Raw genomic sequence first — 24,205 nt, forward strand, 5'->3', positions numbered from 1 at the left:
ATCCCAACAGCCATTCAATAAACCTTGTGAGTTGTGACAGTGAAGTGTTCAGTTGACATGCATGCTCAGGAAAATGCTTCAGCAAATTCTTTCTGCTGGGTATGTATGCAATGCACATGTAATTTTCAACATTTCCTTCTATGTTATCATGGTAGTTTTCCTATGTTACTTTGAGTTTTGACTCGATGAATTGATTGGTTCCTGGAAGTGTACCCTCTTCTGTTAAGCCTTTTTGAATGGAAGAAAAGAAAAACCGTACTTACTAAACTTTGGTTTGGGTGTTTTATTAGCCCATACCTTGGAGCAAACATGTGGAGTTCCCCAGTCGCTGCCGCATTTAGGGAAAAAGAATGGCATCCGCATTATCAAGCATTTGGATGTTCTAGCTTGAAGCTTCAACAGGATGAGTTTTCTGGTGTTATTTTAAGGGTTACTAAATTCGGATTGCATTTTTGAGATGCTTAATCTATAGCAAGACATGTTTTATGCTTGCAGTGTAACAAATCTTTGAGATGTGCTGATCCCAGAAGTGAAGTGTTGGTATTTCTAAGTGAAACAGTTTAACATGAAATGATGATATCTCGTATTCCCATTGAAGTGTTATCTCTAGCTTGGTGTTTGCTAGTCGTCCATAACTGTTTGCATCAAGCTTTACCTTTAATGGTGGGTATTGACCTGCAGGTGGAAGAATTATTGGTTGGTTTAGCGACTTGGTCCATAATCATTAGTCCATATTCTAACAATTAAATTAAAGTAATGGTTTAAGAAATTGAAAGTTGCTGGGAACATTACATGGTATGTGTTGGTTTGCTAATAGAATTTCAGAGACAAGAAGAGGCAATTGCAATTGCTTAATAATCAATCGATGCACAAAGTTATTATTAGAAAATTTATTTTAGCAGCAATTGCTAAATAGCTTGAAGTGGCAAACTTCATTTCATATAGCAAACCAAACCGAATGGAACCGAATCTGCGATTCAGCAAGGCAAAGTTTATAGTGTAAAGGGAAATGAAAGTTAAAGATATCGGCAGCCATATTACTCATAAGAAATAATATCTACTGGAGTATAAGTGTGAAAGGAGCAAGGACTAGTTGCACTATATTTATTATTTAATTGAAGACGCGATAAGATAAGATCTATGATTGAAAATGTAAACAATGTGCAAGTAGTTGAGGACGCGATAAGATTTGGGGCTTTGTATTCAGAGAGTCGATTTAGATAGTCTCAGGGTCTCACTTCCATTATTCCCCTTGCTGTTGGTTTCGTTTGCCTGTTCTGGACACCTCCAGTTTTTCTTCTGGTTGTTTTCAATGGCCTGGTTCTCTCGAGAAACTGATGCTTCTCTTCCTTCATCAGCTGAACCACTATCAGCAGCTGGTGGGTGGAAATATGACGTGTTCTTGAGCTTCATGGGTCCTGACACTCGAAGGGGTTTTACATCATATTTATACGATGCGCTGCAGAGCAGGGGAATTAAAACATTCATGGACGGTCAAGATCTTCAAGTAAGTGATGCTATTTCTCCATTTCTCCTAGAGGCAATTGAAGAATCGAGGTTCGCAATTGTTATTTTGTCGCAAAATTATGCTTCTTCTACTTGGTGTTTGGAGGAACTTACAAAGATCTGTGAGTGTATGAAAGACGATTACAGAATTCTTCCACTATTTTATTACGTGGAGCCCTCTGATGTTCGGTATCAGAAGAGAAGTTTCGCAGAAGCTTTCTCTGCACATGAAATCTCTGGGCGACATAGATCAGAGAAGGTCCAGCAGTGGAGAGCTGCTTTAAACAAAGTGGCCAATTTATGTGGGTGGACAACAAAGGATTTTGCGTAAGCATCATAGGACTGTCTTTATTAACAAGAGTTATACTTGTGCTTTTAGATTTATTATTAATATTCCTTTGTGATCGTTTGATCCTTAATTCTTCCTTGCAATTCTTCTTTTTAGGGCCGAGAGAGAACTTCTGCAAAATATTGTGGAATTTGTAGGGAGTAAAGTACTCCAAGCACCTATTGAAATCGAGTCTACAATGTGGCTTAAAGGTTTTTTAATGCTGTCCCTCTCTTTTCAATTTTTTTTTTCAACCGTACGTACACTTATATCTTTGTTTGGTGATCTGTTCCTACCACCTCTCTCGTGCGTTCTTTTTTTCTGTTTCCACTGGTTTTTGCTTTGCTTCTTTTTGGTTGGTATGACCTTGTTTTCTCTCCGATGGTTTTCAATAGCCTTGACCTTCTAAGTTCTAATAGCCTCTACATCTCTTCCTGCAGATGAACCGGCTGATCCTCGATGGAAGTATGATGTGTTTCTGAGTTTCAAGGGTGAAGACACTCGCAAGGGTTTTCTATCCCATTTATACCATGAACTGCAGAACACGGGAGTGATTAAAACATTCAAGGATGATTTAGAGCCTGGAGAAGGGGTACATATTTCTCCGACTTTCCTAAAGGCAATTGAAGAATCAAGGTTTGCCATTGTTGTTCTGACGCCAAACTATGCTTCTTCTCCATGGTGTTTGGAGGAACTTACGAACATTTTTCACTGCATGGAAGACCAGCAAAGAATTCTACCAATTTTTTATCATGTGGAACCTTCTGATGTACGATATCAAAAGAAGAGTTTTCAGATAGCTTTCACAAAGCATAAAAAAAGGCAAGACGAGGAGAAAGTGAAGCAATGGAGTAGTGCTTTAAAAAAAGTGGCCAATCTCTCTGGCTGGGATTCAAGGAATTATAAGTAAGCTTGATGTTGAACTATCGTACCAAAAGTTACGCTTGCATTTGGATTTATTAATTGCTTGATGGTTAGTTTACCCTTCTTCCGTGTAGGATTGAAAGACAACTTGTCGAAGACATTGTGGCATTTGTCTACTATAAAGTACAAGCACACCATATCGAATTTGGGTCTGTTGAACATAAGAAGCCTACTGACGTTGAGTCTTTAATACCGATTGAAGATTCTGAAGCAACAACACAAGCCACAGACCAAACTTGTAACCTCTCTCTCTCTGTGTCTCTGTGTTCTCCCCCCCCCCTCCTCTCCTTACAGTTCTGTAGTTCTCTGCTTTGCTTCTTTTTTTCCTTCCTTGCCTGATCTTATGTTTTCTTTTTCGGTGGTTTTCAGTGGCCCCGAGAAGCCAAAGACACTGTTCATTTCTTCCTTCAGCTCCTCGGTGGAAGCATGAAGTGTTTTTGAGCTTCAGGGATGTAGACGCCTGCAAGGGTATTACATCCGAGATATATGATAATTTGCAGAACATCAGAGGAGTTAAAACATTCATGAACAACCAAGAGTTTCAAGTAGGTGACCTTACTTCTCCCAGATTCCTAACTACAATTGAAGAATCAAGGTTTGCGATAGTTGTTTTGTCGCAAAACTATGCTTCCTCTACCTGGTGTTTGGAGGAACTTACAACAATTGTTCAATGCATGAAAGATAATGATAGAGTTCTGCCACTTTTTTATCAAGTGGATCCATCTGCTGTGCGGTATCAGAGAGGGAGTTTTGAAGTTGCTTTCAAAAATCACGAGTCTACGGAAGACACGGCGAAGGTGGAGCAGTGGAGAAATGCTCTAAAAAAGGTGGCCGATCTCCGTGGATGGGAATCCCACGAATATGGGTATGTCTCATCCTCTTCATTAACAAGATTTATATTATATAGTTGTTTAAGGAAAAGAGATTTTGAGAGAGATTGTAGAGAGAATTGTACAACATATTATTGAGAATAGGAGCCCTATATATAGGGATTACAAAGTACATATTCTAATGTTACAAGGAATACTAATCCATCTATGATTAGGAATTCTAGAACCTTCTCTCCTATTACTACTCCTAGTTTGATAAGGCACACTAAGTCGATTTTCCTTCAACACTCCCCCTTGTGCCACTTCAAACTTGGTGGTGACGCTTCATTCGTTGCCTCGTTAAAAACCTTGCCAGGTAATAAAAACCCTGTGGGACAAAAATAACCCTGGTCGAAGGACAAAAAGAGCACAACACGTCCTTCACTCTTCGAGATCGAACATGTAGACATCATAACTCCCCCTGATGTCGATATCTCCCCCTGATTGCTACAATCGTGGGAGTTCGGATAACTATCTCAATCCGATGCTCTTCACATGTTTCTCGAATGTGGATTTAGGTAACGACTTAGTGAATAAGTCTGCTACAGTATCCTCTGATCGGATTTGATTCGATCACTTCAATCTTTAGAAGTGTTTGTTGTTGCTGATTATAAAAGAACTTAGGCGATATGTGCTTGGTGTTGTCGCCCTTGATGAAACCTAACTTCATTTACTCAATACAAGCTGCATTATCCTCATAAATACATGTAGGTTCATCCGTGGTAGACTTCAAACCACAACTTCCTTGAATATGTCTTATTACAGACCTTAGCCATATACATTCTCGTACGGCTTCATGTAGGGCAATAATCTCTGCATGATTTGAGGAAGTAGCAACAAGGGTCTGCTTTGTAGACCTCCAAGATATCGCAGTGCTTCCCATGGTAAAGACATAACCCGTTTGGGAGCGACCTTTGTGAGGGTCAGAGAGGTACCCTGCATCAGCAAAACCCATCAAAACATCATTGTCGTTTTGATGGAGGGGGATAGGGTGAGGCCGGCCACCTTTGATGGTGGTGGCGGCGTTGGCGGCAACATGGCCGGCCACTATGTTATGGTGGACGGCGGCTCCATGCCTAATGGGGTCCGATCCCATTCTTCCGTCATTCCTCTTCTCTCTGTAGGGATAAAATAGGCCCATATCAATCGTACCTTTTAGGTATTGAAAGATTGTCTTTACACCAATCCAATGGCGGCGTGTTGGCGCAGAGCTATGTCGAGCTAACAAGTTCACTGCGAATGAGATGTCTGGTCTTTGTGCATTGAGCTAAGTACAATAATGCGCCTATTGCACTTAAATAGGGCACTTCGGCCTCTAATGGTTCTTCGTCCTCATCCTTTGGACGAAACGGATCTTTTCCTGGCTCAAGACTACGATCATGGGAGTACTCACAGGCTTTGCTTTATATTCATTAAAGCGCCTTAGGATTTTCTGAGTATATGCAGACTGATGGATCAAAATCTCATCACTAAGGTGCTCGAGTTCTAAACCGAGACAAAACCGTGTTTTCCCAAGATCTTTCATCTCAAATTCGGATTTCAATTATTTAGCAGTTTCCTTCAACTCATCTAGAGTTCCAATTAGGTTCATGTCATCGACATAAACTGCTACGATTGCAAATCCGGAACTTGTTCTTTTAATGAACACGCATGGGCATATTTCATTGTTAATATATCCCTTCCCAATCATGTAGTCACTTAGACGGTTATACCACATCCGTCCGGATTGTTTTAATCCATATAGTGAGCGTTTTAATCTTATTGAAAACGCGCTCCGTGGTTTAGAGCCACTTGATTTGGGTAATTGAAGTCCATCTGGAACCTTCATATATATCTCTGAATCTAGATCCCCATAGAGATATGCTGTAACCACATCCATAAGCTGCATGTCAAGTTTTTCGGAAACTACCAAACTGACAAGGTAGCGGAACGTTATAACGTCCATTACGGGAGAATATGTCTCCTCGTAGTCGATTCCAGGGCGTTGTGAGAAACCTTGCGCCATGAGGCGGGCTTTATATCTAACCACCTCATTTTTCTCATTACGCTTTCTAACAAATACCCATTTATGGCCAACAGGTTTTACATCTGGGGGTGTCTGCGTTATAGGCCCAAATACCTGTCTCTTTGTTAGTGAATCCAATTCAACCTGGATCGCATCTTTCCATTTAGGCTAATCCGCTCTTTGTTGACATTCTTCAACAGAGCGAGGTTCGATATCATCATATTCTATGATTCCTTTTGCAACATGATATGCAAACGCATCATCAATTGCCATAGAATTTCTATCCATCATCTCATGTACACTAGTGTAATTTATGGAGATCTCTCTATTCTCTGGAGTTGGTTCTGACATTGGAGCGTCCCCCAATGATGTCTCTCGGACATAACCATAATCCGGAATATTCTCATGAGATGGATTATTCACATCGATGATTAATGGATTATTTTGTGCCAAACTCGCTTTCTTTCTTGGGCGAGAATCCATTGAACCTATAGGCCTCCCGTGCTTCCTGGCAGGAGCCATGGGCCTAGCCACAACGTCAGCATCACTGTGAGAGGGGACGTTGGCGCCATGCTCAATTTCCCTTGAGATGGCGTCATGTCCTCTGATTTTAGGGACATCAATCCTTGCAGGCACGTTTGCAGCAGGTATGTGTGATCTCGTCACTTTTGCGATATCAGAAAACACATCAGGCATCGATTCTGCTATGTTCTGAAGATCGAGAATTCTCCGCGGTGCGGTTCGGGGATCAAGATGAGACAGAGTGGGGACAGACCACGACAATTCCTGTCGTTCCTGTTGAACATTGATGTTCTTATCTCCCCCTAATGACGGGAAGACTGTCTCATCGAAGTGACAATCCGCAAATCTTGCGGTAAAGAGATCGCCTGTCAAGGGTTCTATATAGCGGACAATAGTTGGAGAGTCATATCTAACATAAACACCTAATCGTCATTGAGGACCCATTTTGGTGCGCTGTGGCGGCGCAATTGGCACATAAACTGCACACCCAAATATGCATAAGTGTGAGACATTATGCTCATACCCAGTCACCATCTGGGACGCAGAAAAGGGTTGAGTGGCAGTAGGCCTTAGATGAATAAGCACAACTGCATGCAATATTGCATAGCCCCAAGCAGAAATAGGGAGATTGGTGCGCATTACCAATGCCCTAGCGACCATTTATAGTCGTTTAATGGCGGCTTCTGCGAGACCATTTTGGGTGTGAACATGAGGAACTGGATGTTCAACTTCAATCCCAATGGACATGCAATAATCATCAAAAGTCTTTGATGTAAACTCCCCAGCATTGTCTAACCTTATAGACTTAATAGGATGATCAGGGTGGTGAGCCCTTAACTTAATAATCTGTGCTAGGAGTTTAGCAAATGCAGCGTTCCTAGTGGACAATAGCATAACATGAGACCAGCGTGTCGATGCATCAACCAACACCATAAAATATCGAAATGGTCCGCATGGTGGTTGAATAAGTCCACAAATATCACCTTGAATTCTTTGCAAGAATGGTATATTTTCTTTAGTGTCCTTTGCATAGGATGGTCTCGATCCTAATTTTGCTAAAGAGCAGGCTTTGCAGAACGAATGATGGGCTTTAGAGACAACCAATGAGGATTTTGGTTTAGCCATGAAGTCACAATTGACTTTAGAAGTAGAAGGAGGAGTCAAACAATGATCCATGGCGTCAATGCCATGTTGTTGCCGTAGGGGGTAGACGGCGCCGGCCCTAAGTGGCCGGTCTTGCACAGTCTTGGCGCCGTGAGGCGCAGGTGCATCTCCTCGAACCAATTTTTGGTTTTTACTTCTCTTCGTTCTGAAGAATGGATGTCCGTGTGAAGTCTTTAATATACGGATCATCATATCACGACCTGGGTGTCCCACACGGTCATGCCAAAGCCTATATGTGTCAGAATCTCATAAATCATATAACATGATTGGATTCAATTACTCGAATAGTGGTTGCATACAACCCACTAGATCGACACATAAGTTTCTCTCATACTCGTTTATGTCCGTAGTCATTAGAGGTGATGCAAAGGAACTCTTGTCCATTCTCACAATGTGTTTCCACATGAAAACCATTGGCTCTTATATCTTTGAAGTAATAAAGTTCGAAAAATATGTCCATGACATGAGATAAAATAAATCGATACTTTATTAATAATAGCCAATGATTACATCAAAGTTTCGTGACCATAATCTAATCCAAAGTAAAATCAAACATTAGACAAATTGTAGTCACTCAATTCGTTCGGTAATTCCAATTAAATATGACCAGGGAAGTAGAGAGAGATGTCGGTGGAGCAAAGCTCTTTTAAGTACCACTAATCTCAATTACTTTCCTAGACATCATACTTAATTGAGTACGCCTAGAGAAAAAGAGATAATCCAATAAGTCATTTTATTGATTAAGGCATAATTGCCATTACATAATTCTTGGAAATTAAAAGACTATTCTAAATAAAAATCTGCGGCATTCTATCTTCATCGCCAGATTTAAAGTCTTTTATAGCTCGATATATTACCATTGATCAGGTACTCCATAAAATACCATGAAGAGGATGCTCTCTTGATTGAGGTGTATTGACACAATACATATGGTCCCTAGAACCAATGGCGTTGGAATAGTGCAATCATGGCCAAAAATGGCGCCATGGTGTCCAACCCTATACCCTCAACGTCATGACTCCTATGGTCATGTTAGGGTTTTCTCAATCAATTTGTTATTTTGTGTTTTTACACAAGCATGCATAAATAATATGGTGCAGAGAGCCTCCGAACAATATTTCATAACTCTTTCAAAGTTATAGTGAAGCAGATATTATTCCATCGTGCTTCTATGTTCGGAAAGTTGTGAATGTTACTAAAACGTTCACTAGGCGCAACCCAAAGGTTGTTAGCGTTATCCTCATTCATGTACTCAAACTGGAGGGCCATCTTCATGTGGCGCTTCATCAGGGTAAATGCCCTGGAATTTTCTATCTCAGTTTGTGAGTCTTGAGCGGTTCCTTTAGAACAGGGCTCTTGGATTGTAGGCAAATAAATATCCCGTGCCCGTAGAATCCAATGGAGTAAAATCGAGCTCGTTCAAGTCTTACATCCTGAAAGGAAAGCAAGAACGTATTAGTTTCGGAGTCAATGCTTCCACGAAAACTAATATAAGATTTCTGAGCCTTAATGCTACCAAGAAATCGATTTCCAAGAATATTTGGATTAGACCGAAACAATGATGTTTAAATGGTCAAAATCTATGCTCACGAACGCTCTTAGTCCGTAGCTTACGAACGCTCTTAGTTCGTTAAATCGATGCTTACGGACGCTCTTAGTCCGAAGTCTTACGAACGCTCTTAGTTCGTTAATTGCTTGAATCCCCACGATTCCGCTTTCTCAATAATCGAACCCACGTTATAAGAAAGGTGAGATGTAGAAGAAGGGAGGTTGCAAGTCCCTGAAGAAAAAGGAGGAAATTAAATTTCAAAAGCGGCAACTTTAACTTAAAACTTACTTGATGAAATTCGGAACAGATTCTCTTCTGAACATCTTGCACTTCGATTGGTGTACCGGTCTCAAAACAACTCCGATAAGGCTGAAATTCGGAGGTCAGATGGAAGAGACAGAGACGAACAACTTTGATGAAGAAAGGATTTTGATCTGAGGTTCCAAACTAGACGTTTCGGGGCTTGCAAGCAGACGGACGTGCACAGGAAAGGAGAAGGATGCAGTTGGTGTGCGTTGGTGATGCAGGGGCAGCAGACGTGCAGTGGTGCTGCAGGGGCAGCAGGGATACGTGCGCAGTGGCGCGTAGGTGCTGCAGGGGCAGGCGCGCAGGTGAGGCTAGCGTGGGCTAGGAGCTGCGGTGATGAAGAAGATTTTTGGGTTTTTGGTTTTTGGTTTGTGGTTAAAGCTTGTGCTGATAACGTGTTTAAGGAAAAGAGATTTTGAGAGAGATTGTAGAGAGAATTGTACAACATATTATTGAGAATAGGAGCCCTATATATAGGGATTACAAAGTACATATTCTAATGTTACAAGGAATACTAATCCATCTATGATTAGGAATTCTAGAACCTTCTCTCCTATTACTACTCCTAGTTTGATAAGGCACACTAAGTCGATTTTCATTCAACAATAGTTAAATTTACTTTTTTATTTGCCTGATTGATCATTATTTGACTCTTGTTCTATGTAGGTCTGACAAAGAACTTGTCGAAGACATTGTGAAACTTGTGTGGGGTAAAGTCCTTCAAGTACGTATTGATAATGAGTCGACCATACGACAACCCAAGGACATGACTTGTAAGTTATACTCTCTCTCTCTCTCTCTCACAGTTTTTTTCCCTTTTACTGTTCCTGAGACTGTTTTCATTTGTGGTTGTTTCTGACGGCCTCGACTCACTCTAAAAGCCTCAAGATCTCTTGCTTCAGCTAAACCCGCTCCTCGATGGAAGTATGATGTTTTTTTGAGTTTCAGGGGTGAAGACGTCCGTGAGAATATTCTTTCCCATTTATACCGTGAATTATCGGACACGAGAGGAGTTAAAACATTTAAGGATGACCAAGACCTTGAGCAAGGGACGGCCATTTCTCCAAATCTTCTAATGGCAATAGAGGAATCTAAGTTTGCAGTTGTCGTTCTATCTGCAAATTATGCTTCTTCTACGTGGTGTTTAGATGAACTTATACATATTTTTAAATGCATGGAAGGCAAGAACACAATTCTGCCTATTTTTTATGATGTGGATCCCTCTCATGTCCAGAAACAAGAGGAGAGTTTTAAAAAAGCTTTCGAGCAGCATGAAAACTCTGGTCAAGATGAACAGAAGATGCAACAATGGAGAGAGGCTTTAAAAAAAGTGGCCACTGTGTCTGGATGGCATTCAAAAAAATATAAGTGAGCATAATGTGTCTATTCACATAATTTATACTTGTATTTATGGTTTAATGTTGCCTTATGGTTATTTAATCCTTGTAGGTCCGAAAGCGAACTTGTTGAACACGTTGGGAAATTTGTGTGGAGTAAAGTGATTCAAGTTGAAGTTGACTCTACAATGTCCACTGGAGATTTTGAAGCATTTAGAGCAACAAGACAAGGCATGGAACAGGTCATGAAGGCGTTAAAAAATGATAAGGTCTATGTGATTGGGGTCTATGGAAAGGGAGGAGTAGGGAAGACAACCATGGTGAAACATGTAACTGCTCAAGCCCAAAAGATTGGGCTGTTTAATCATGTTTTCATGGTTTCCCTATCCCAAAGTCCTGATCTGAGAAAAATTCAAGGCAAATTCGCAGATATTCTGGGGTTGAAATTCCAGGAAGAGACAGATATTGAAAAAGCCACAAGACTAAAGAAGAGGATCATGGGAGGACATAAGATCCTTATAGTCTTGGACAACATTTGGAACAGTATAGATTTGTCTAGCATAGGAATTCCCAGCTCCAGCGAGCTTCAAAGATGCAATGCTAAAGTCCTAATCACCACAAGGAAAATTGAAGTATGTCAGGCCATGGGGTGCCAAGAAAAAATCAATCTCACTATGCTATCAGAGGCAGATTCTTTGACTTTATTCATGAGGCAATCAGGAAAGTCTTTAGAATCAAAAGATTTCTATGATGCAGCAAGGAAGGTAGCTAAACAATGTGCTGGTCTACCAATTGCGCTAAAAGCAGTTGCGAAAGCCCTTGGAGATAAAGTTGACTTGAATCAATGGAAAAAAGCAGCTCGACGACTGAAAAAATCCCGAACTGCCAACCTTGATGATGAGGGAGATGGGTTTAATTGTATAAAGTTGAGCTATGATTACTTGAAAGGGGAGTATGTAAAGTCCTGCTTCTTGCTTTGTTGTCTATTCCCAGACGATGATGATATCCGAATAGCAGACTTGATGGAGTATGGGTACGGTATTGGATTGTTTCAAGATTCCAGCACAATGAAAGAGGCCAGAGCCACAACTCATTTGGCCGTCATATACCTTAAAGCATGTAACTTGCTTATGGATGGTGCAGAGGATGGATGCATAAGGATGCATGATGTCATTCGGAATATGGCCATCTCAATATTGCATAAAAATGGTCATCATTTCTTTCCACCAGGAAAGACAGAAGATGGCCATCATTTTTCTTCACCAGGGAAAAAAGATGATGGCCATCCTTCTTTTAAACCAGAAAAAGAAGAAAAAGATGGCCATCATTTTTTGATAAAAGCTGGTTGTCAATTAAAAGAATGGCCAATGGATGCAGATGAAAGCTACTCAGGAATTTCAGTAATGAGAAATGAAATTCTCAAGCTGCCTGAAGAATTGATATGTTCAAAACTGCAAATTTTATTGTTACAAGGTAATGCTGATATAAATGACATCCCAGATACTTTTATCCAAAGTGTGAATTCAATGAGGGTGTTAGATCTGAGCGACACCAGAATTTCTTCACTACCACCATCATTCAGTCTCCTGAAAAATCTCCACACTTTGTATCTAGATGGTTGCCAGTCGCTAATTGATGTATCTGCACTCGGAGAATTGAGATTCTTAGTATGAGACAGTGTTGTTTTAAGGAATTGCCGATGGAAATAGGACAAGTGAGTGATCTGAGGATATTGGACATCACTAGTGAATTTGTTAATACAGTTCCTCCTAATGTGGTGTCAAGATTGCACAGATTAGAAGAATTGTACATGCAATGCAAATTTATGGACTGGAGCAGTAACGGTAAGGGAGCAGGAAATGCTGGTTTTGATGAGTTGACTGGTTTGTCACATTTGTACATTTTAAAGGTTAACATATCTGATCCAGACTGCTTGCCTAAAATTGTTGAGTGCAGCCCAAATTGGGAAATCTTTGATATACGTATCAGCAGAGAAACACTACCTAGAGATTACTCTTCGAAGCCATACTTTAAATGTGATCATTCAAGAATCTTGACTCTCAGCACAGCAATCAATACCTTACCAGATTGGTTTATCATGTCGGTTACAAAGAAAGCAGATAGTCTACAATACATAGAGTGTAATGAATTAAATAACATGCTTGTGGAGCATGAACGTGGGATATTACATGGACTAAAGTATCTAGCTGTAATTGGGCGCCATGAGAAATTGGAAGAGTTGATGAACACAAAAACATGTGTTCCAGTTCCAAATGAGCCTGTGTTCGAGAGCATGGAAGAGTTGCATCTGGCTGGTTTGAATTGCTTGAAGGAGTTATGTGTTGGTGAACTACCGCCTCAGTCACTCTGCAATATTAAGTTACTCAAAGTGGAAGCTTGTCCTAACTTGGTGAATGCACTCTTACCATCAATCTTCTGTAATCTTACTATTTTGGTGGTTAGGTGTTGCATGAAACTGAAAAGTCTCTTCACACCAGATGTAGCTCGATGTCTTTTGCAATTGGAAGACCTTTCAGTAGCTCAATGTGCTTGCTTGAACAGAGTTATTGAAGCAAGTAAAGAAACAGTAGAGATGAAGATGGCTTTTCCAAAATTGAAGAAATTAGTTTTGTGTAATCTTCCACAGCTCACGTGGTTCTACTGCACGGGAAATGCTACTATTTATTGCCCTTCATTGCAACAGTTGTATGTTCAGGACTGTCCCGAGTTTTTGACCTCTACTTCTGACTTTCAGACCTGGAAGCAAGTTGAAGTCAATGATTTACGGCATCTGAGGTATAATGTGATTCCTTTGTTCTTTTTATTCTGCTTTGCCATTTTTTTGTTGACTCAATCAATTCCAACCATGCTTATGGCCACACAAATCTGATTTATGATTTTTGTTCGATGAATTTTGTATGCCTATAGCAAATTACCAAAGTTGGAACTTGCTATAATGCATATGTTTTGGTTATTTATAAGTATTTTCTTTGTTCTGGTTATAATGAACTGACTGTAGATGGGGTGTGTACACAAGCATAGAAAAAAATTGAAATTTCATGAGGTTACTGGGGCATCTTTTTGAATTAATTTTTTCATCTTTTTGAATGGAAGATATTAATTTGGACAGAAAGTTCCATTTGAATCTTTGATACATGATGCTTCGAATGGTGTATTCTGATATTGCATTTTACTTTAGTTATTGCTAAATTCCTCACCTCTCTCTTTTGTAATTTACTCAGAACAGACAACGATGAGATGTAACGACCAAGTCTCGCTCCCGATGATACAGTTCACTGCTTATCTAGAACTCTCAGACAACGCATTGAGCTTCTTAGAGGAATCCAGAGCCAGCGTGATGAATTAGATTCATAATTTCTGAAGGAGAGAGCAGCACTTGAAGCCAAGCATCAGAAAGTGGTATCAACCTCAATAATTCAAGGGATATGAATCTATGATTGTGAATGGATCAGCTGTCGAAGCTAGTTGATACAGCAGGAGCAAATCAAGCAGATAGAGATTGACGAAGATGAAGGCGAAACTATAGACAAGATACCGGGTGGTCAGAACTCAGAAGAAGAGTAGAAGAACGCATGCAACCTGGTGGTGGTCAACAAAGCAAGCGGCTTCCAGAATGCATGCAGTAGAAAAATGTGTAGGGGTGTATCTGAGAGCCTGGGAGTTCCCCTGTTTGAGATTGTTTCATATTTGTCCTGTTTTCTCTGTTTAAAGCTCTCCAAAGAAACTGTTGTAATATATTCACTCTGGTTTAACACTAGCAATGGGACCCGCGCTTTGCCGCGGGATTTGTTATTGGTAATAATGTACAACAATGAAAAGTATAATTGAAAATGACTTTATTCTTGATCAAACTGATAAAATACCATATATTACATTAATCGGAATAGTATTTGTGTGAAGAGAAACAAACTGTCCCCGATTGAACTAGTCCAGAAAGTACCTGTATATCATCTGATTCCTCCAGGCCTTTGATTTCCATCACCACAAACTCTTCTGTCATAATATGTATCTCTCAGGACACTCTCAGCTTCTTGTTTTAGCTGTCTAATAGTTGCATCCAGTGGCATTACCACCATCTCACTTGGAGGCAACTCACTCTTGACTTCAATTTCCTTATCAGTCAAACTTGATTTGGCAAACCAATGTTAGTAATAGTTCTTTCTACACCACCAGAAAATTTCCATTCCTTTACAAAGTGCTTAGTGGCCAAGAAGATCACCTTTGGTTGAATGGCCTTGTGTAAATAAGCAAGAGTGCAAAGAGTATGTCTTGTTAAATAAGAACAACATCTTGGTATGAAAGGAAAAGTGAGATATCTACGGTGCACCTGCATGAAGTCAATGCAGGTGCACCGTAGATATCTATGATATAAAATAAAATAAAAATTAAAAAAATAAAAACCGCCTAGTCGCTGCCTAGGCACCCGCCTAGGCGTCTGGGCGCTAGTCCCCTAGCCACCGCTCGACTAGCGCTTAACGATTTTTAGAACCTTGCTCTCTATTAGCCAGGCGCACAATTGCAGTACCAATAGAAAGCTACTTCCTAGCAAACGAATAGGAGCAATCCCTTATCCATAAGCCGCTTGAAAAAATGTCAATCTTATTCCAGATAATTACCAACTCCCACAGAAGTCATGATCCGCAAACGATTGGTCATGGACAAGATATCAGCCTAACTGCCCAAGAAAGTCCACCTCTCGGGCCAGGCCCACCCTCACCATTAAGTGATAAATGAGGGTGGCAAGGCACCCTCCTTCAAGGCCCACAAAATAGAGGCCACCAGCTGAAGTTGGAGCCCAGGCCCAAAGGCCCAAGCCCAAACCCAAACCCAAGCCAAGTCAGCAGAAGCCCTACACGCCCTCTGCCATGCCATCGCCGCCGCCAGCCAACTTTCCGGCGGGCGACCTTTCCAGCCGGCCATCAGATCGTGAAAGCCTCTCTGCAGCCAAACACCGACCAACGAAACACCGATCAAATCCCACCTGTAGACCAATCAACCTGGAGAACACGACCCTTGCAAACGCCTCTCGATCGAAGCTGGTGCGAAGAACGACAACCCACCAAGTCGGCCTCCCTCTGCCTCCCTGGACCACCACCTATTCTATCAGACCCTGCAAATTCCGTCGCCTAGAACTACTACAAACAAATCAGATCTCTCCAACTTTCTTCAATCGCAGACGCTACGGTCTGCTTCTGATCACGACTATGAGTCGCCGGTGCTGGCTGACTATCCTGCCGCCACACTATGCCCAGAAAACCCTAAGGCTCTGCTCTACTGAATATAGTACATGCGTTAACTTTTTCCGTTAAAGTCGCCTACATGGCATGTATTTTTTAAATAAAAACTTCAAATGGTACACAAACTATTGCAAAATGTAATTTTGGGTACCTATAATTTTTTTTTTTTTTAACCCCAAATGGTACCTCAAGTATTGCCCAAAATCTTTTCTTGTTGATAAAATTTTTAGCTAAAAATAAATAGTTAATTTGATGAAATATTAGATTTTTTTATAACGAAACTTGTATTGTTTCAGCCTATTTGTAATACTTCTTACGATGAATGAATATCATATTATGATGAAAAAAAAAATAGTAAAGGTGCATTACTTGAGGTACCATTTGGGGTCAAACAAATTGATGGGTACAAAAAAGTACATTTTGCAATAATTTGTGTACCATTTGAACTTTTTTTTCAAAAAAATACATGTCACGTAGGCGATTTTAATTAAAAAGTTACCAAGGTATTATATTTGGTATCGGGACAATACTTCAGGTACCATTTGGAGTAAAAAAAATTCGTAGGTACCAAAAAGTACATTTCACAATAGTTCAAGTACCATTTGGAGTTTTTACTCTTCTTTTGGTAGTCTGATGCAAATTCTTAATTTTCTTCATTCAAATCCATGATTCATTTGCAATCCATCAATGGAGATTGATTGAGCTTATTTTGAGAGAACGAAAGAAAACCTAGAGAGCCAAAAGAAAAAAGGAAGAACTCGCCGGCGGCACGCTTTTGTCGCAGCGTCATCGGACGGGTTTAGAGTAGACCTAGTGTTTGGTGTTGAGTGTTCATGTAATAATCCTAGTTAGAGAGGTGGCTGCTTGGTTTCGCTGTTGAAAATGAGAAGAGGTTTTGCCAGGGAAAATCAGAGTGGGTACAGCGACAAGAGCATGGGGCTCGGGTTGATCTCACAATGAGCGGTAAGAGGAGAGATGGGAGCGTCGCTTGGTGGTGCGAAGGAGGATTCCGAGGGATCCATATCGAATTAGTGTGACCTGTGTTGGGTTGACTCGTTTGGAGCCACCTTGTGACAGGACCCGACAAGAAATTTCACCATGAAATCCGAGTTGTCCCTGCGGGGCCCATTTTCAGCAGAACTTTCCCTAAAATGGACAACGACCCTAACCTGGAAAGAAGTAAAACCACACTTCTAAAAAACCATCCTCATACTCATGGAGCCACCCTGCTCCCCAAATACCAACAACTCCATTTTCACACATTAAACAAAACTCGTAAGTTATCAGAGCAATTCTAAAATAAATATAAATAAGAGAAAGGATCGATTGATCCTACAATGCGGAAGCAGTGACAACTATGCCTCATCTCCTTGTACGTCTGACCTCAACTAATCTCGCTTGCAAATTGGACAATTGAAACCGAAGGGTCCAGAGGAAAGTAATTTTAAAACATGTTAGAGTAAGTTGACAAAATAAATAATCAAGATAAATTAAATTCAATAAGCTTTGATACTTTCCCACAAATAAATTGTTTCCAAAATCTCGATGGATGCAATATTTATAAAATATATTTTTCGCCGCACAAAAGTCCGTGAAAACACACCAGCCTCGCTGGTTAGAAGAAATCGGACTAGCCTCGCTAGTCAAATAACAATATCATACGGGGAAGAAATTGTCACCATACTGGTAAAGAAGCCCATTTGACTCTACCCTCGACTACCACTCACACACAGAGTATGTGACGAGAAGAATTAATAACCTTGTTAATGCTCAAAGTCTGGCGGTAGCCAAACCTCCGTTTAACGCGGGTCCGGTGGGCGGACCGCTACTCTATACTTGATGATCCTTGCTGGCTGCCAAATGAAAGACAGGGCGTCAGAGGGAGACCGCGTTGGGCGGTCTTCACTTCTCCGATGCCTAAGTCAGTTGATACATATAGGCAGCACAATAATAAATGAGTAGTTAATGCGTAATTTAATGAAGAGAGAAGATGACCTTTTATAGGTGAGGAGAGGTCCGATCTTCTCCTTGTTTTCGATGTGGGACTGAAGTGCTTCAGTTCCCAGTTTCAGTAGCTTCTGATGCCGTCTTGGCATAGCGCGTGGCGGCGCGTCAGCGGTGATCCCGGGGTATTCTTGTGCTCAGGCCGTGGCCCGCCTGGCTGCCTATCCGTGGGTCACCCCTTTGACGGTAGTTGGTACCTCTGGCGGTACGATGAGCGTGGCTGATTATAGCTAATTATGCTTTGCAAACGTACATGTAGGTACAAGTCCCCCAAGTCCCCAGTCAAGGAGGGCAATCTTGGTTGGGGAGTTGATCGGCGGTTTGAAGCGTTTTCTTCCGCTAGACTTTGCAAAAGCATAATTAGCGTCAGTGCGTTGTCAGCCATGGATATTACTGAGCAAACGCTTTATACCCTTTCGGGTGGGCCCCTGCTAGGCCCCCCAGGGAGTCCCCCACTCCCCGGCTAAGATGGACCTCCGGATGGTCGCAAAATTTGTTTGGTGAGGGGGAGCTGCACGGAGCAGAGGGTGTTGGGTAGCGAGCCCAATCTTTAGTACTCTAGTGACGGGGGTCAACGTACCTGATCAGGGCCGTCGTAGACTGTTGACTAGTCCCCGTGTCCCGTAGGGACAATCTGACTGTAACGCCGCGTGGCGGTCGTTGGTCAGAATGAGGCGTGGCCTCGGGATCCGCCGCTGGCGGGTGTCCCCCCGCTGGTTTATAGCAGTAAACAGCGTCCAGTAGACGTGCTTGGCGTTACTTTATTGAGCGGTATCGCGCTGAATAAAGTACGCGAGTTGCCAGATAAAAGAGGTTTCCGCTAGAGGTGTGTAGCGGAAGGTGCCCCGTTTGCATGATGACAAGGGAGAAGTTCCGCTGTTGGGAGACTTCGTGAATAACAGCTAGTGAGAAGTTCCGCCGGCGGGGTTCCGCTCAGCGGAGACAGTCACTGGGAGAGGACAAGTGAGAAGTTCCGCTGGCGGGGTTTCGCCCAGCGGAGGCCGTCACTTGGAGAAGACAAGTGAGAAGTTCCGCTGGCGGGGTTTCGCCCAGCGGAGACCGTCACTTGGGGAGGATAAGTGAGAAGTTCCGCCGGCGGGGTTCCGCTCAGCGGAGACAGTCACTGGGAGAGGACAAGTGAGAAGTTCCGCTGGCGGGGTTTCGCTCAGCGGAGACCGTCACTTGGAGAGGACAAGTGAGAAGTTCCGCTGGCGGGGTTTCGCCCAGCGGAGACCGTCACTTGGGGAGGATAAGTGAGAAGTTCCGCTGGCGGGGTTTCGCCCAGCGGAGACCGTCACTTGGAGAGGACAAGTGAGAAGTTCCGCTGGCGGGGTTTCGCCCAGCGGAGGCCGTCACTTGGAGAAGACAAGTGAGAAGTTCCGCTGGCGGGGTTTCGCCCAGCGGAGACCGTCACTTGGGGAGGATAAGTGAGAAGTTCCGCTGGCGGGGTTTCGCCCAGCGGAGACCGTCACTTGGGGAGGATAAGTGAGAAGTTCCGCTGGCGGGGTTTCGCCCAGCGGAGACCGTCACTTGGAGAAGGGTGTACTTGTGATTGCTTCCATGATACGCCTCGTCTGACGGCGGTTGACACGTGGCAAATAACTAGAGGGTTAGCGTGCGGAGACGCGTCTCCTCAGTCTGGCCGTCTTCTCGCCATTAATGCGAGTAATGATGGATTTCGTAACCGAGACGACGCCTCGGTTAACCCGGAGGGTTAGTGCGAGCAGGGGACACGTGTACGGCTGGGGTGTGAGGTCGTTTTCTAGCGGACGGCCCAAAAGCCTCTGATGTGGACATAAAAGGGGGGGAACGCATCGAGAAGGGACATCACGAAAACCATTCGAACCTTAGTCGTCTTCAAGCTCTGCCCATCCCAGATTGAAGAGAGAGAGTGCCGCGCGTTGGTGGAGTTCTCGTGGTCTGAGAGACGAAAACTTCCGTCGTCGGGGCATAGCGAGCATCAGTACGCCAGAGAGTTCACGACTGAGGTTAGTGTTCTGGTTATCCTTCTTGTCGGATTCGTGTTTTTGTCGATTTATGGGTTTGGTGGCTGTTTCTGGGATTGGTGTGTGAACTGGTTTTCTTGACGTTCGTCGGGGGTGTAGGGTGAGATTTGGGGGTAGGTTATGGTGTTTGACAGAGAGTTGTCAGTTAGGGTTTTGCTAGATGGTTGAATCTAGGTTGAGGGGGTGTGTTTATATTTTGGTATTTTCTGGGTAGCTGTTCGTGGTGTTCTTTGCTATACCTGATGTAGGGATAGGTTAGATCCTTCTGTGGGCTAACTGATTTGGGTTTTAGGGTTTGGGATGGCCAACGTCATAGAGATCTCGAGCAGTGAGGACTCCGGGTCTGACGTGTCAATCAGTGCGGCGGATAGGGTTTTTATTGACTCGTTGCGTCCGTCTGCCCGTGCAGGAACCTCACTGCCAGAGCCGCTAGACATCGAGCCGCTACAAACCATACCCTTGGAAGTAGTCATGGGCCGTACGTCGCGTCCGGAGAGTTCTAGGGCGGGTGAGGATGCTGCTGCGCGGAATAGGAGTGAGGAGCGGCTAGCAAGTAACAGCGCCGCCAGTGGTTCCGCTGACGGGGGAGGAAACAGAGTCGGCATGGGTTCTCCAGGATGGGACCCCCGTTGACAAGGCGGGAGGGCGGATGACTGCCGCCGCTGTCAACCGGATGAAGCGGATATACCGGCTGCCGGGAGTGGTGAGACTTCGTCAACCGACGGCGGACGAGAAGGCCTCAATTCTTCCAGCGGGGTTCGCCGCTGTTCACGAGGCAATATTCCGCCAAGGAGTGACATTGCCGCTTGTACCCAACCTTCAGATCTTGGTGTGCGAGTTCGGCGTCGCCTTTGGGCAGATCTGTCCCAACATGTGGCGGTTGATGCTGGCGATGAACTCACTGTGGCGGCTATCCGGGTGCGAGGGGCCGACTGTGGCGGAGGTACTGCACTTCTACGAACTGGTGTACGTGAATCGCCAAGGTTGCAAAGGGCAAGTAAATTTGAGCCGCCGGCAGGGAGCGCCCAAGCTGATAGAGAATTTGAGGGATTCGATGTCCTACTGGCGGGGGACGTTTTGCGTGGCAATGACAGGGTGGGAGTATCAATCGGAGTCCAACGAGGGGGAGCCGACGTTTAGGATTAAGTCGGAGTTTCAGCCAATCCGAGGTTGTCCGTCGATCTCCGCTGAACATAGTTGGCGGTTTATTGTATATGTATTGCAATCGTTTTACTGACGCCTTGCCTCTTGTTTTGTAGCGGGACTGCGTTATAACCTGACGCGTGAGGAAGAGTGCCGTGTTGCGCGTATCAAAGGCTGTTGGAAGAATCGCAATTTGCTGGACTTCCGTCTCCTCACCGGCTGGGAGTTGTTGGTTGATCTACAACTAACGCGCGCTATTGGTAAGAGATCTCCGCCACATTATATCTCTTGATAACTTGGTTAATGCTGACGGGTGTTTGCATATTCTCAGATACTCCGCCAGGCAACAAAGCGAGCCGCGACGCTTTTGACAAAGCCATGGATCGTGCGGAGATCGACAATTTCTTGGAGGCGATGTATACCTCAGGGGAGGCGGCCCAAATGACAGTTGTGAACCCGGAGACTCTGGAGGTGAGCGCATCCGAGGTTCCGGTGGTGCTGCCCATGCCGCACCACTCCCACCTAGGGGCCGACGGTCTGCCCAGCGTGCAGGCGGATGGAAATGCGGGCGGGGGTAAAAAGGGGTCCTCTACTGTGCCGCAGAAGGAAAGAGTGGTAGCCACTCGACGTGGGCCACAGAAAGAAAGAGTTGTGGCGCCGGCGGGGGCTGCCGCTACTGCGGTGGAGAGACAACCGCACAAGGGGTCAAGGGCTGCGCCCACTGGAGATACACGGGGGATCCTGCGGAAGCGGCGCCAGTGTGACTCGGCCGGGGAGGAGGATGATGACGAGACCCTCGAGGTCCACATGCAGAAGAAGGCCCGACAAGACCCGTTGAAGGCCCCCGTGACAGCCGAGAGAGAGATGCCTGTGAGCGATCTGGACTCCTTCGCCGCCTTCACCGAGTTCATGACCGACAGTGAGCGGGAGTTTCTCTATCATCTGTGCGAGCGGTTGGGGTTCGGCGGTCTAGCAGGGATGACGCGGCCAACGGCGATCGAGCAGTCGCCCTTTATCTCAGCCTTTGGGCACCTGGCGGTTGGGCTGAACGAAATGTTCTTGGCGGCCTCCAAGCAACCCCGAATTGAGGTACAGCTACGGGAGGAGGTTAAGAGGCTTGAGAGGGAGCTGGTGGATGCCAAGGACAGGCTGGCGGATGTGGAGCGACGCCTGATGAAGGCGGACTGTGATGCTGCGGACGCTCGTGGCAAGCTAGACGTGGCTATCCAGCGGGACATAGAACGAAATGATCATGTCTCCAAGCTGGAGCAGGACATGGCCTTGCTGCAAGAGCGGGTGGCCGCCAAGGATAAGAAAATTGATATCCTGCAGCGGGAGTCTGCCGCCAGGCAAGGGGAGGTGAAGAGACTGGAGGGTGAGGTGACCCGGCTGAGGGACGAGGGAAGCCGAGCCGCCGCCGCCGCTGTGGAAAAATTCAAACAGTCGGCGGAGTACAAAAAGGCGATGAATGAATCGGCGAAGGCCGGCGCCCTAGCGAACATGGAGATGCTGCAAGCGAAGGGCGCCATTGACTGGGCGAAGGCATCCCTGCCCAAGGCGCCGCAAGGAAAGAATGTTGCACCGACGAAGAAAATCCCGCCAGTACCCAGTCCCTCAGCAGGAGGCGGCAGCTCAGGCAGTGGGTACCATACTCCGGCGGATGGGACCATAGAGACGCCAAGTCCCACCGCTCGAGGGACTGACCAAGTAAGCTGCGTACAGCCGCCGCAGTCCGAAGTAGGCGACGCCGGGGCCAACCCCTGAGATGCCGGACTTGCTTTCTTATGATTGTGTAGCCGCTGAGGCTGAAGATATATATTTTTTTTTTTTTGAATGTAAGGAATATTTTTGGGTGGGGAGTCCCAGCCCTGAATATATGAATTATGGAATTTTTGATGTTTTGTGACATGTCTATACCGCTAGAGTTTTGACTTGGGATTTTCTTTTGCAATTAATGAAATACCAAAGGAATTAAGATTGGTCCAAGTGCACAACGTAGCGGATGTGGTCCGCTGACGATTACTGGCGTTGCCAGTTGCCCTCAGTGCTAGACTTGGTAACAATGGTTTGAATAATTCCTCGTTTCATTGATAACTGACTGGTCAGTGTTAACAAAAGTGGGGATGTACCCGTTAGGTAGCTTCCCTTAGCTAAATATTGAACAAAAATTTAGCTAAGTCAAGATGGTCCTGGGTAGCGACATGACTATTTGTAGTAATACCGAAGGTGTTCGGTATTCCAAGGGTGGGTCGTAGTGACGCCATCCTTGTCCACTAAGTAGAAGGTGCCTGGGCTAACGACTTCTACTATTTTGTATGGACCTTCCCAAGTTGGGCGGAGTTTTGTTGGCGGTGGAATGACTTCCTTCATTACCCAGTCCCCCAGTTGGAGGTTCCGGGCCTTGACTCTGGCGTTGTAGAAACGCGATACGCGTTGCTTGTTTTGCAGGTTTTGCAAATGGGCCTTGTGTCGTTTTTCCTCTAGGAGGTCCAAGTCCAGGTTGATGCCATCGCCGTTGGTCTCTGGGCGGTAGCACTCGACCCGAGCGGTGGGTTGAGTTACCTCAACAGGCAGAACGGCCTCAGTTCCGAACGTCATACAAAAGGGGGTTTCACCAGTGGCGGAGGATGGAGTCGTCCTGATGGCCCATAGCACTTCTGGAAGCTTTTCCGCCCACAAGCCCTTGGCAGTGTCGAGTTTCTTTTTTAGCAGCTTCTTGATTATCTTGTTTGCTGCTTCGACCTGGCCGTTGGTTTGGGGGTGGGCGACAGATGCGAAGCTCATCTTGGTGCCCAGATTGGCGGTGAATGAAATGAGCTCCTCGTTGTTGAACTGTGTGCCGTTGTCTGTAATGATTGTATGTGAGACACCATAGCGGCAGTAAATGTTTTTCCAGAGGAAGTGAATGACCTTGGCGGTAGTGATGGCCGTCAGTGGCTCTGCCTCTATCCACTTGCTGTTGTAGTCGATAGCAACAATGATGTACTTGAACTGTCCTTTGGCGGTTGGGAATTTTCCCATCAAATCGAGGCCCCATGTAGAGTGGACCCATGGACCGATGATGATTGAAAGTGGTTCCGCCGGTGCATGTGGGAGATCAGCGAACTGCTGGCATTTGTGGCAAGATCTTGACACCTGCCGGGCGTCCTCACCAAGCGTAGGCCAAAAGTAGCCCTGTCGCATTGTGCGATTGGCCAGGGATCTAGCGCCCGAGTGGTTTCCGCACTCCCCGCCGTGGATTCCTGCCAACACGACCTTTCCTTCCTCCGGGGTTAAACAGCGGA

At 44.6% G+C, this 24,205-nt stretch overlaps 1 protein-coding gene across 2 annotated transcripts; it reads left to right on the forward strand.

Moving 5' to 3' along the window:
- The first annotated feature begins 1,147 nt into the window (after nucleotides 1–1,147).
- LOC133732842 (uncharacterized) lies at nucleotides 1,148–14,003 on the forward strand. 2 transcript variants are annotated; one of them, XM_062160434.1, is made up of 9 exons: nucleotides 1,148–1,833; nucleotides 1,952–2,046; nucleotides 2,275–2,740; nucleotides 2,833–2,996; nucleotides 3,128–3,623; nucleotides 9,840–9,946; nucleotides 10,055–10,541; nucleotides 10,623–13,306; nucleotides 13,753–14,003. In XM_062160434.1, the coding sequence occupies exons 1-8, from the start codon at nucleotides 1,313–1,315 to the stop codon at nucleotides 12,181–12,183; spliced, it is 3,897 nt and encodes a 1,298-aa protein (XP_062016418.1). In that variant the 5' UTR covers nucleotides 1,148–1,312; the 3' UTR covers nucleotides 12,184–13,306; nucleotides 13,753–14,003. The 2 variants fall into 2 exon arrangements, with proteins under 2 accessions (XP_062016418.1, XP_062016419.1); XM_062160435.1 differs by having other exon boundaries at nucleotides 13,758–14,003.
- The last annotated feature ends 10,202 nt before the right edge of the window (nucleotides 14,004–24,205 follow it).

Source organism: Rosa rugosa, chromosome 2 (genome assembly GCF_958449725.1).
Source record: "Rosa rugosa chromosome 2, drRosRugo1.1, whole genome shotgun sequence".
NCBI lineage: Eukaryota > Viridiplantae > Streptophyta > Magnoliopsida > Rosales > Rosaceae > Rosa > Rosa rugosa.